Source organism: Alnus glutinosa, chromosome 6 (genome assembly GCF_958979055.1).
Source record: "Alnus glutinosa chromosome 6, dhAlnGlut1.1, whole genome shotgun sequence".
Taxonomy (NCBI): domain Eukaryota; kingdom Viridiplantae; phylum Streptophyta; class Magnoliopsida; order Fagales; family Betulaceae; genus Alnus; species Alnus glutinosa.
In genome coordinates this window covers 241,031-253,189 of record NC_084891.1, presented here as the reverse complement: position 1 = coordinate 253,189, position 12,159 = coordinate 241,031, and the positions used below count along the sequence as shown (strand labels likewise).

Genomic DNA, 12,159 nt, shown 5'->3' with positions numbered 1-12,159 from the left:
AGGTTAAGATGTGGCGGGGCTCTTACATTTATGAAGGTACATCTATTCATGTGTTGGCCCAGAATTTGAAACCATTGAAAGTTGATCTGAAAAAATGGAATGAGGTAATTGGGAATGTAGGGACGCAAAAGAAGGAATTGGAGAAAGGTCTTTGTGAGCTGGATATGATTACAGAGGATAGACAGTTAACTGAGGATGAAAATATGAAGCGACAAGAGTACTATAGTAGTTTAGAGCATAGTATTTATCTTGAAGAAGTGAGTTGGAGACAGAAATCAAGGGTTTTATGGTTAAAAAATGATGATAAAAATACGAAGTTCTTCCATTGCTTAGCGAATTCGCACAGGAGACATAATTCGATTTAATCCCTAATGGTGGATGGGAACATGACTGATGAGACCACAATTATTCAGTATCACATTGTGAATTTGATGGGCCCCATGGTAGGCCGAATCTTAAAGATCCCTTACAAGTTCCAGATGGGCCAATCACAAAGTCAAGGGCGAAGAAGATCAAGGAGGCAATGCAAGGATTGGTGCAATCCACTTGGGCCGAGTTTGCAAATTTATCGAGCAAGACTCCAACATTCAAGATGGGCTTGAAAGAAGAAGAACCAACTTTAATTCATGTGATACAAGCAACAGATGGGGACGGCATAGCCTAGTGGTTTCTTGCAAACTCTTTATTTCACTAAGTATAGGCATATGGGCCTATTTTTATGTTTCTATGGTTGTGGGCCTTTATGCCTATTTGTTTTATTAAGTGGACTTCTTTTATTAGCTATAGAAGTGTAGTTTAGGATATTTTGGGCTTGAAGATGTTCAGCCCATGTCTTTTAATTGATGTAGGCCTTAGTAGGGTTAGGGTTTTATGGAGAGATTTTAAAAAGACTTGTAGCCGCATATGTTAGACAAGTTGATTGTGAATGAAGTTTTATTCTTCATAGAAAACTTTTCAGTTTTCTCTACTTGTTCTTGATTGAACTAAGAACTTATCAAAGGCAAACCCTTTGTGGCGTTCTAACCAAATTTAGGTTCTTGAAACAAGATTTCAACGGGTCTAGATTCTTTGCACTTGATTCTTGGCTTTCTTGGGTAGATTTCAATTTGTTTGTGGGTTCAAAGGGGATTTCATCCTGCGGGTTCACATCAGAATTTTTATAAAAAGTTGTATTGTGAGCAATATCGATGGAGACCAAAGGCAGATGATTTGTCATTTCTTTCTATTGATGATGGGGAAAGAATATGGATGGAAAGAGAGTTTGAGGAATGTGAAGTTTGGGAGGTAGTGACGAATTTCAAAGGCGATAAGGCCTCAGGACCTGACGGCTTTACTATTGCATTTTTCCAAAAGTGTTGGGAGGTTTTAAAGGTTGCTATAATGATGGTTCTTAGAGATTTTCGAAACGGTAAAAAATTCGAGAAGAGTCTGAACGCTACTTTTATCTCCCTTATTCCAAAAAAAGTTGGAGCGGTGGAAATCAAAGTTTTTCAACGTAACAGTTTAATAAGTAATATGTATAAAATCATTTTAAAGGTCCTAGCAAATAGGTTGAAGTCAGTTTTGGAGAAAATTGTATCACATTCTCAGACTGCATTTATCAAGGGGAGACGAATCCTGGATTTTGTTTTGGTGGCAAATGAATGCTTGGATAGTCGGCTTCACTTTGGGGCACCGGGTATTATTTGTAAGTTGGATTTGGAGAAGGCATATGACCATTTTTGCTTTACTTGTTGGAGAGATGTGGCTTTGGGGAGAGATGGCGAGGTTTGATAGCTCATTGCATTTCAACTGAACATTTTTTTATCATCATTAATGGGTCGCATTCGGGAGTTTTTAGTAGTTCACGATGACTACAACAAGGGTATCCTTTGTCTCCTTTATTGTTTGTGTTGGTGATGGAGACATTAAGTAGGATGCCGTCTGCAACGGTGGAAAGCAAGCGTCTTTTTGGGTTCTCTATGAGCTCAAGATATAAGGAGTCCCATTTGTTATTTGCAGATAACACATTATTTTTTGTGAGCCTAATGTTGAACAATTATGAGATTTGTGATGTTCGTTGCTTTGCTTTGAAGCGGTCTCAAGGCTGAAAATCAACTTATCTAAGTTTAAGATTGTTCCTGTAGGTGCTTTAGGGGATGTGGAGGACTTGGCTAGCATTATTGGGTGTGGTGTGGCTTCGCTTCCAATAAAGTATTTGGGTTTCCCTTTAGGTGCTAAGTATAAGGATTCTAATATTTTGACTAGCATTATTGAGAAGATGGAAATTAGATTGGGGGGTGGAAGAGGTTGTATTTGAAAAATAAAGTGACTTTTAATTTTATGTGCGTGTGTGAATCGTGTAACAAAATATTGTAAAAGCAGAATTTAAATGACACAATTATTTTGTTAACTAAGTGGAAACTCAATTAAGAGAAAAACGACTCCAGGGCAGCCAAACCCAGGATATTCACTATTCAGAAGACAAAACTAGTTACAAAACAGTAGTACTCACGTACCCTTATGCAGTGGTCATAGTTTGAACTCTAACGTGTAACCCAACACGAACTTCTCCCAACCAAGTCACCTACTTGAAGGGATCTTTAATGGAATCCTTTATCTTAGGGCTCCTTCCTAAGATAGACTTCATACAAACACAACAACAGCACTTTGGCAACGGCTTGAAAGCAAACTGATCAGCACAATAACTCATAAATTATACTCTTTAAGATCTAAGGAATTCACTACCGAATTCTTACAAATTACATGCCTAGATGCCTCTATTTATAAGCTACATAAGACCTAAATCGAGTCTGAATCGATTTTCTCTAGGCGGCGTCCGGACGGTAGCTGAGGGCGTCCAGACAGACAATTGTGTAACCGGCTTTCCAAATTTGCTGAAATTCTTTCTTGAATAAAGCCGTGTTCGGATGGTGTTGCCCTAGCTTCCGGACGGTTATACTTCTGCTGCACGCAATTTTCATAATAAGGACTGAGCGTCCGAACAGTGTAGACTGGCGCTCGGATGGTTGCAACTCTTCTATACGTCTTGCCTTCTTAAGGATAGCGTCCAGACGGAATAACCATGTCGTCCGGACGGTTGCAGCTGCCTTCCCATATCTGTGTTTGGAAATGAAATCCTTTTACTTGTCGAACACTGAAAGGCGTCCGGACAAGTTGCTGAGACGTCCGAACGGATGCAACCTGAAATAGTTTGAAACTTCTGGACACTGATGAGAGTCCAGACGGAAAGATCTCGTCGTTCGGACGGATGTTGCTTGACAGATGAGCGTCTGGACGGAATACCACGTTGTTCGGACGAATGCAAGGGATCTGAACTTCAATGTCTTGAATTCTGCCCAGAGTCTTCTTGAAGCACATAACCGAAGTGTAGACTCTGAATATAACAGTATCCCTAATTAAAAGACAACATTACATAGAAGTGATTTTGTCCAACAGAATGCAGCCAATCACAAACTAACAGTATTTATCAAAGGGCAGGAGGTTAACGTTGATCGAAAGTACCATTTCCAATTTGCCCAATTATTTTTTGTCTCTTTTCCCTACTGCAACGGGAGTGGCGAATAGTTTGGAAAAACTTCAAAGGGATTTCCTTTGGGGAGGTATTGCAGATGAGTTTAAGTTGCATATGGTGAATTGGTCTACAATATGTACTCCGAAGGTCTCAGGGGGTTTAGGGGTGAGAAACATGATTCAGTTTAATAGAGCATTGCTGGGTAAATGGTTATGGCGGTTTACTATTGAAAGGGATGCTTTGTGGATAAAGGCAATTGATACTAAATATGGTAGTACGAGGGGTGGTTAGTGTTCTAAGAAGATAGGGGGATCTTATGGAGTGGGAGTGTGGAAATGTATTACAAGGGGGTGAGATGGTTTTGCACTTCATGTGCGATATGAGGTAGTAAATGGTTCTAAGGTGTGGTTTTGGCATGATGTGTGGTGTGGAGAACTACTTATGAAGACTCTTTTTCCATAGCTGTTTACTATTGCTTGTGGTAAGGATGCATGAGTGTAGGAGAATATGCAGATACAAAATGGTAACATTCTTTGGAATATTTTGTTTACTCGACTTGTGCATGATTGGGAGGTGGAAGTGGTCTCTCGATTTTTTGAGCTATTGTATTCTCTTAAAGTAAGGTATGAGAGAGAATAATTTGTTGGATCCCTTCGAGAAGGAAATCATTTGAAGTGAAGTCTTATTATAAGGTTTTATCTACTCCTATACAATCATATTTTCCTTATAAGAGTATTTGAAAAGTTAAGGTCCCTCCGAAAGTGGCTTTCTTTGTGTGGACGACTACTTTAGGAAAAATTTTAACGTTGGATAATTTACGCAAGAGGAATATTTTTGTGGAATGATGTTATATGTGCAAGACTTGTGGAAAGTCTATTGATCATTTATTCCTGCATTGTAAAGTTGCAACAAAGTTGTAGAGCGCTTTTTTGCTGCTTTTTGGTGTTGCGTGGATTATACCTTGTACGGTGAGCAAGTTTTTGAGGAGTTGGAGGCAAATGAGCAACCGTATGTTGGTGCAGATTTGGAGAATGGCTCCATTGTGTTTGATGTGGTGTCTATAGAAGGAACGAAATGCATGCAATTTTGAAGATAATAAGATTGGTTTACTAAATTTGAAGAAGTTGGTGCTAAAAACCTTATATACGTGAAAAGAAATGTTGACTACTTTGTTTGATTGTACTTTTTCTAATTTTTTAGATTTGTGTTTTTCTCCTTAGTTTAGAGGTTTCCTGCATATGTGTATTTTGAGTTGCGCCCCTCTACACTTTTTGAAATATACTTTACATATATATATATATAATGGTTTAAGAGTTTTATAACTCTCTTACTACTTCACAATGAATCAAAAGGTAATCAATGGACTCCCCACTCTACATACACATCCAACACCACTTCACCACCACAATATTCCTCATTCTAGAAACATTAAACACTAAAAAATAGCCATAAAAACTCTCACAAGCCGAGGGAGTAAGTGAAAACAGGGCAGGTCTCCGAAACCTAACAATAAATCAGATTTTCATGTTGAACCGAACCCACTCCTCAAACACATGAAATCCATACTTTCACTCACCATCACATTCTTATGGCGGGAGGTACCATTTAGTCCAAAGGCCATTTGGCAAATAACTCAGTTTTTCCATCTTATGAAAGGAAAGGACCATAACTATTTCAAATGCAAAGCTTAAATTTCTGGTGAATATGGAAATCCTATAAACGAACAGCAATGCATTTAAAGAAATTATCGAAGAGAACTCGGTACACAGGGCAATAAGTGCCCCAGCCTAAGACGGCTCAAACACCTGGATACGAACAAAATTCACAAAAGAAAAGGAAAAAAAAAAAAAAAAGAAATCTTCATTTTCCATCAAGCTTTGTGCAGATGCTGCTAACCAGTTCTTGGAACCTGCTGTTGTGTAGAAGTCAGTCTTCTCAGCTTTTCAGGTGTCCCGAGTGAAATATCCCCTGCAAAGAATGTAAAATATCAGAAGTATAACTAACAAAGGGCTACTTCTCAAATCCCATATGACTGAAGCAGTAGAGCCATGCTTAGGCTTATTTCATCATCAATTACATTTTCCTGAAATTGCATTAGTTAGTGACAAAAAGCACTACATCAGAGTAAATTACAGCTGTTAAAGCTCCAAGCTTGCATTAGGTTGCAACTTAAAAGAACAGCAAACCGGCAAAATTTAATGAAGTAAATGAAAAAAAAAAAAAAAAAAAGCATTAAATGCTATGAGGCATATTGAGCAGTAAGATTCTTGAACTGTATCATTTGCATCTATAATTGGGTAGAAATCACATATCAACTGCCCCAGCTCTACACTATCTTCAGTTTTGTTTAGAAAACAATAACAGACAACTTTTGGTTTTAAATTTACAGTCCAAACTCAATGGGTTACCTTGGCATTCAATTCTAACAAGTATGATGAGTAATGTCAAGCTAGCTCACTAGTACCAAAAGCAGAAAGATAAGCAAGTAAGGCAGACCAAGCAACTAAGGCAGAGCAGACAAGGGAGGCAATCGTCCCATTTTACAAAGTAAGAAGTAGCCAGAACAGTCCAAATTTATCAACAGTACTTCAATAAGAACAAGTCAATAGTGTCTTCTTTAATAAGAAAAATCCATATTTAATAAGAGATTTTGAGTTTGTTTTGTCAAAGCAATGACGAGTATCTTCTAAAAGACTTGTTTTTCTTCTTAAGGAACTTTCCTTTGCACAGGCATTTTGAAAAAGATAATTTTTTTTTTTTTTTTGATAAGTAAAACGATAATTTAAATGATCAAATACTCAAAAATGCACAAAAAGGAGACGTAAACAAAAGATGCAAGTTCTAGCCAAGTCATCACTTTATGTTAGTGATGCAGACCAAGACCCGCGGGGATGGTTAAACCCAAAAGGATTCAAAGTTCCTAATGTTCCGCTCTTTTTACTATAGTTCCAATACCTTAGAGGAATATATTATATGTAGTACAAACTTTTTACAATATTTTGGCACAAATAACATGACTTCTAAATGGCCATACTACGTATATCACTAAAAACCATATCTTGTGAATTTGAAGCACACAAGCAGTTGATACCACACTGGGCATCATTATGAACAGGCACAACAGTTTGTGACAAAATATAGTAAAATTCGTAGTACATGTAGCATTGCTCTTACTTGAAAGTTTACCTAGACTTTTCCCCGAAACTGATCATCTTCAACTAGTTCAAGTTCAATTCATTGTAGTTCCAACTTCAAGCCACATCTATCTCCCCTTCTCCCTCCCCTTGGGGTCAAAATACTTATCAAAAAAAAAAAAAGTCACATCTATAAAGGGAAAAAAAAAATGGAACCAACCACCATAGAAGCTTATAATTTTACAAAAAAATAGTTTCAAATTTAGTAGACTATACCAAGAAAATCTCTGCTCCAAAATTATCAACATGTATTTTTAGCATCCCAATAAGTTAAAGCTCTCTTACAGATACAAAAATAAGGAATATTGCTTTCACAAAAATGATCAATTGTAAGGACATATTTCAAAATTTAGATAATAAGGGCCTCAAAGAACAGATGCACAGCTGTCACATGCCAATTTAATAACAACAATTTCATTCTACCACTCTTTTAACATTTATCGCTCATTCCAATTACCTCTGTAGACAATAAACTTTATTAGTGTATCGACCCTTTCCAAGTACATTATCTTCAAAGGGTCTATTCTCTAAGACTTCTATCCCTTCATTACCAGTTGTGTGCTGTTGCGACATCTTCATGACCGCGTACACATGTGCTAGCACCATAAATAGTATGTAGCCAGAATTAATTTCAATTGAAAAGCTCCAAACCAGCAATATTGCTGCATTATTTAGCTTGATACTTAACAAACAACTTGTTCATCGCATATTTCAATTCCCTCACACCCCTTAAAAACCCCTAAAACTACAGACAATATATAAATTTTGGACAGCCACAAAAGAGAAAACAGAGAAAGGTAAACAATATTAAGGTAGACAACATTCCAGCAAACCTTAGGAGGATGAGGAGGTTGTAGTAGAAGGAGGTGGCGGTCGAGACTCAGCGGAGGGCGGTTCATAAATTCGGGCTCTCTTGAGGATTTCAGCAACCACCCAACGCTTATGCCTGCTCAGCGGCCTTGATGGATCCAATCGGACCTGAAATTCAATGAATCAGAAATTAGTTGGTGGGAAATTAGAGAGGCCGAGAGAGAGAGAGAGAGAGGAAGGGCGAGGGAATGAAACGACGTACGCGGTCGCCGATGTTGCATTGGTTGGTCTCGTCATGGGCCATGAACTTGGAGGTGCGCTTCACGTAGCGATTGTAGAGCTTGTTGTGGAACAGCCTGTCCACCGCCACCACCACCGACTTCTGCATCTTGTTCGACACCACCATCCCCACCAACGGCTTCATCTCTCCCTCTCTCTCCCTCCAAAACCCAAAACCCTAACTGACTTCCTCTCTCTCCCAAACCCTGAGGTGTCGTCACGTGTCTTACGAGTGATGGGGGTATAAGAGGGATTTGGATAACCTCCACGTGTCGAACCGGTTCCTGTAGCGGTCTATAACCGCAACCAAGGTCGCCTTTTATTCCCATTTTAATAATCGTCACCGCAACCGTTACTCGGTTATAGTTTTTACCAACCGCCGGTTATCCAGCTATTAAAAACTGATTATTAATTAAATAACCGATTTTCATATATTGTTAAATCTTTTCAGTTTTTTTTTTTTTTTAATTCTAATATTTAATCTGGATGACCGGGGAGTTGACAAATTGATAATCGAGTCGAATATTAATCTAGATGACTGGGGAGTTGAAATCTCAAACTCTTGAATACAAAATTCTATGAGGAATGCTGGCCTTGTTTAGTAATCCCCCTCCCCTTCCCTTATGGAGAATATTTTTTGTAGAGTAAAAGTTAAAAGTGATTGATGTGATATAAAGTAGAAAGAATTTATATGGAAAAATGAAAAAAATTTGTATTGTAGTGAGTTTTTTTATTTAAATAATAATAAAAAAATTGTTGATGTGATATAAAAAGTAAAAAATGTAAGAATGTTTTGAGTTAATGTTTTTTGAGAGATGTGAAAATAAAGGGAAGGGAGAGGGAGTGGGTTATTAAATGGGGAAATATCCAAACATTTTTTTTTTTTTCTTCCAGAATTTAGTTCAACCTGATGTATTACAATCCCATGAGATTTATCATTTTAAAAAATATACTATATTCTCATCAGAATTATGACACATCATGTTGAATAGCCATGTCATCAATCAATAAGATACTGCAATTGCACTAACCCTCCACCCCCCCCCCCCCCCCAAAAAAAAAAAAAAAAAAAAACCAAAGAAACCAAGAAAGGCATAAGTTCAACAATAGCAGCAATCAAGAAAAGCAGTTTTTTTTTCTTTTTTTTGTAATCCAATATATATATCTGGTACTTGATTATCCGGTTATCTAATTACGGTTATTTCTAGTTTTTCAGTATTTCGATTTTTCTGGCTAGCGGTTGTTGACGATTATTAACGGCTACCAGTTAATAACCGCCCCGCTTGTACACCTCTACTCTCCAGTTGAAGTTAACTGGAGATGAACCGATCCTTTATAAGTGGAGGACATAATTGTCAAATAAAGGACCGGCTCTTATCTAGTTGGTTTCAACTAGAAATGATCCATCTCCATATAAGAAAATGATAAGGATGTCTTAACTTCAATCTAAAATTTGCAACATCATAAGCAGCTAGTTAACGGGCGAGTATTAGGAAAAGATAAATGATATAAACACATATTCTATATTTTAAATTTTTTAAATTTAACAGTGTATTTGAAACTTAGTTGTATGGAGATGTGTAAAGAATATATGTCTATTATTTCTCAAAAAAATAAATAAATAAATAAAATGCTACACATATAGCAATGGTAAGGAGAGGAGAAAAAGAGAATTGAGCGGCGATCCTCCGTTGTTTGAGGAAAGCCTGAGGGAGACTGCACATTGATGTTTCAAGAAACGTCATCGGGAATGCTAGCGAGCTTGCACGGTTTTTTCCGCAAATCCATGTGATGTTACTTCACTTTTTTTTTCTTTTTACCTAATTAACAGTCTCATTCCACTCAAATCCATAATTTACAATACAATCGTGCATTTATTTTATAGAGGCTCTTAGTTCAAGCTCTTATTCTCCAGCTCAATTCGGCTGAATCCATAAGATTTCTTCAAGCCATGTACCCTTGTGAGTCTCCTCACCTTTTCCACCCCAACCCAATTATCAGCCTCAGCATAAACCATGCTCAACATAGTATGATTGGCAGCGTTATCAGGTTCTGATTTGATAAGCCAATGCGCTAACCTTTCTGCCATCTCCAATCTTCCATGAACCTTACAAGCAGATACCAAAGAGCTCCAAATTTTTGTACTTGGTTTCATGGGCATACTTCTTACAACCTCACAAGCATCCTCAACCTTCCCTGATCTTCCCAGGAGATCGACAAGGCATGCAAAATGCTCTATAGTTAAGGGTATTTTATCATCTTTCATTACATGATCAAACATCTCTCGTCCCTCTTTGACTAGGCCACTGTAATTGCAAGCGGATAAAACAGCGAGGAAGGTGATTGAATCTGGCTCCACCCCTCTGTCTTGCATCTCATGAAAGAGTTGCAAAGCTTTTTCACCAGAACCATGAATACCATAACCACTGATTAATGTGCTCCATGAAGTGCAGTCTCTGTTGGGCATTTCTTTGAATATTCGATGTGAAGCCATGAGACAGCCACACTTTGCATACATATTTATTAGTGCATTCCCAATGAAAACGTCAAAATTGAAGCCACATTTCAAAATATAGCCATGGACTCCGCAGCCATGGTTCAGTGAAGATAAAGTAGTGCAGGCAGAAAGTATGGCCAACAGAGTTACAGGGTTTGGCTCAATTCCCTCCGTTCGCATTTGGTTATAAAGCTTCATCGCTTTGGCACCATTCCCACTTCGAGCATAGCCCCCAATAATTGAACTCCACATCACAACATCTCTAAAAAGAGACTTCTCGAAGATTATCCCGGCAGAATGCAGAGTTTCTCGGCATTTACAGTACATGTGTATCATAGCTGCTGAAAAATGATGATCTGAATCAAACCCACGACGAAAAGCATACCCATGAACCTCTTTCCCACGCTCAAGATAGCCTAACTCTGCAAAAGCTGGTAAAACCGCGAGTAAGGTTACTCGATTGGGTTTGATCCCCTCAACCTGCATTGTTTGAAAGCAATCGATTGCCATATCGTAATCTTGGTTAGCAGTGCAGCCGAATATCATGGCAGTCCATGAAACCTCATTTTTCACCTCCATTTCTTGAAAAACACGTAAAGCCACGAATGAACTGTGACACCTCATGTACAAATCAACCAGAGCCGTTGATAAAAACACCGACTCCTTGATCATTCCATGAACAATAACAAGGGCATGAATCTGTCTCCCTAGACTACTGAACTCCCCTGTCCGAGCACAAGTTGATATTATTCCCGCAATCAACTCCAGGTTCAGTGCAAAACCACATAAATACATTTGCTTAAACGCTTCTAAAGCTTGGACGCAACACCCATTTTGTAAGTAGCAATTTATCAGGGAGTTCCATGTGATTGCGTCTCTATTAGGCACTGTATCGAACACTTGACGTGCAGCTTCAACAATCGAAAACTTTGCATACATAGAAATGAGAGAATTGGATATAGCTGCCTCGGAATCAGAGCCTGTCTTGAGGGCCATGCAGTGAAGCTGAAGGCCAAAATGTAGGGACTGAGCATAAGAGCATGCCTTGATGACCGACGGAAGACAAGAGGCGGTTGCATGGAGACCCGAGAGATGGACTTCTTCTTTGTATATCTCGAGTGTTTGGTGATATTGTCCTTGGGAAACCAAGTCTCTGATTTTACAGTGAATGGCTGGAATTGATATTGTAGGACTTGTAGTTGATGTGAACCGTGTGATCGAAAAATGCATAAGAGATGATCCAAATTTTGGCCAATTTGAAGGTAAAATTGGCATTTAATCGCAAAGTCTTCACTTCACAACATATATAGTGGGCTTGTTTCCTAGCTTTGAATCTTGCACAAGGATTTGCGGGCTGCTTTCTCACAGGCTGATGTGCTCTAAAGTGAGCACTACGGGCCTACGGCTATGGAGTCGTTGAAGAATATCCTCAATAATTAGTGCAAAGATCCAATATGAGAAGGAATTTGTACTATTTTATAGCCACAATAATAGTGAGAGAATCACTTTCAATGTAAAGACAAGAACAACCAAAAGAAGAAACAAGTCAAAAGATATGATACCTCAAAACAAACCAAGTCTTAAAGTTACACAAATTATATCACATATTTATAATTTTATAAGGCTTAAGAATATATAAGGAAAATTACACTTTCCCAAATTGGCATTCAACCCCTTTAAATTACTATTTTGTTGTAACTTACTTCCCCTATTAGATTATGATATTACAATGAATAGGAATATAAATTATAATGAAATGGTAGTTTGAAGGGATTAAGTATCACAAATTATAATATAATTTATTTTTAAGGATAATTGTACCGTTGGTCCCTGGGGTTGGCTATAATTATTTTTTGCTCCTTGTA

The 12,159-nt window shown here is 38.0% G+C and overlaps 2 protein-coding genes across 5 annotated transcripts; both read right to left on the bottom strand.

Moving 5' to 3' along the window:
* Positions 1–5,230: 5,230 nt before the first annotated feature.
* On the bottom strand, positions 5,231–8,017 carry LOC133870945 (uncharacterized). Of its 4 annotated transcripts, none has more exons than XR_009900801.1 (4): positions 7,781–8,017; positions 7,542–7,686; positions 6,701–6,812; positions 5,231–5,482 (listed from the first exon to the last, which is right to left on the bottom strand). XR_009900801.1 is itself a non-coding variant. In XM_062308244.1 (3 exons), the coding sequence occupies exons 1-2, from the start codon at positions 7,940–7,942 to the stop codon at positions 7,543–7,545; spliced, it is 306 nt and encodes a 101-aa protein (XP_062164228.1). In that variant the 5' UTR covers positions 7,943–8,016; the 3' UTR covers positions 5,231–5,482; position 7,542. The 4 variants fall into 4 exon arrangements, 2 of the variants coding, with proteins under 2 accessions (XP_062164228.1, XP_062164230.1); XR_009900802.1 differs by having other exon boundaries at positions 6,701–6,797; XM_062308244.1 differs by lacking the exon at positions 6,701–6,812 and having other exon boundaries at positions 7,781–8,016.
* Positions 8,018–9,384: 1,367 nt separating this feature from the next.
* On the bottom strand, positions 9,385–11,853 carry LOC133871336 (pentatricopeptide repeat-containing protein At4g31070, mitochondrial). The gene has a single exon (XM_062308763.1). The coding sequence runs from the start codon at positions 11,567–11,569 to the stop codon at positions 9,689–9,691; it is 1,881 nt and encodes a 626-aa protein (XP_062164747.1). The 5' UTR covers positions 11,570–11,853; the 3' UTR covers positions 9,385–9,688.
* Positions 11,854–12,159: the final 306 nt, after the last annotated feature.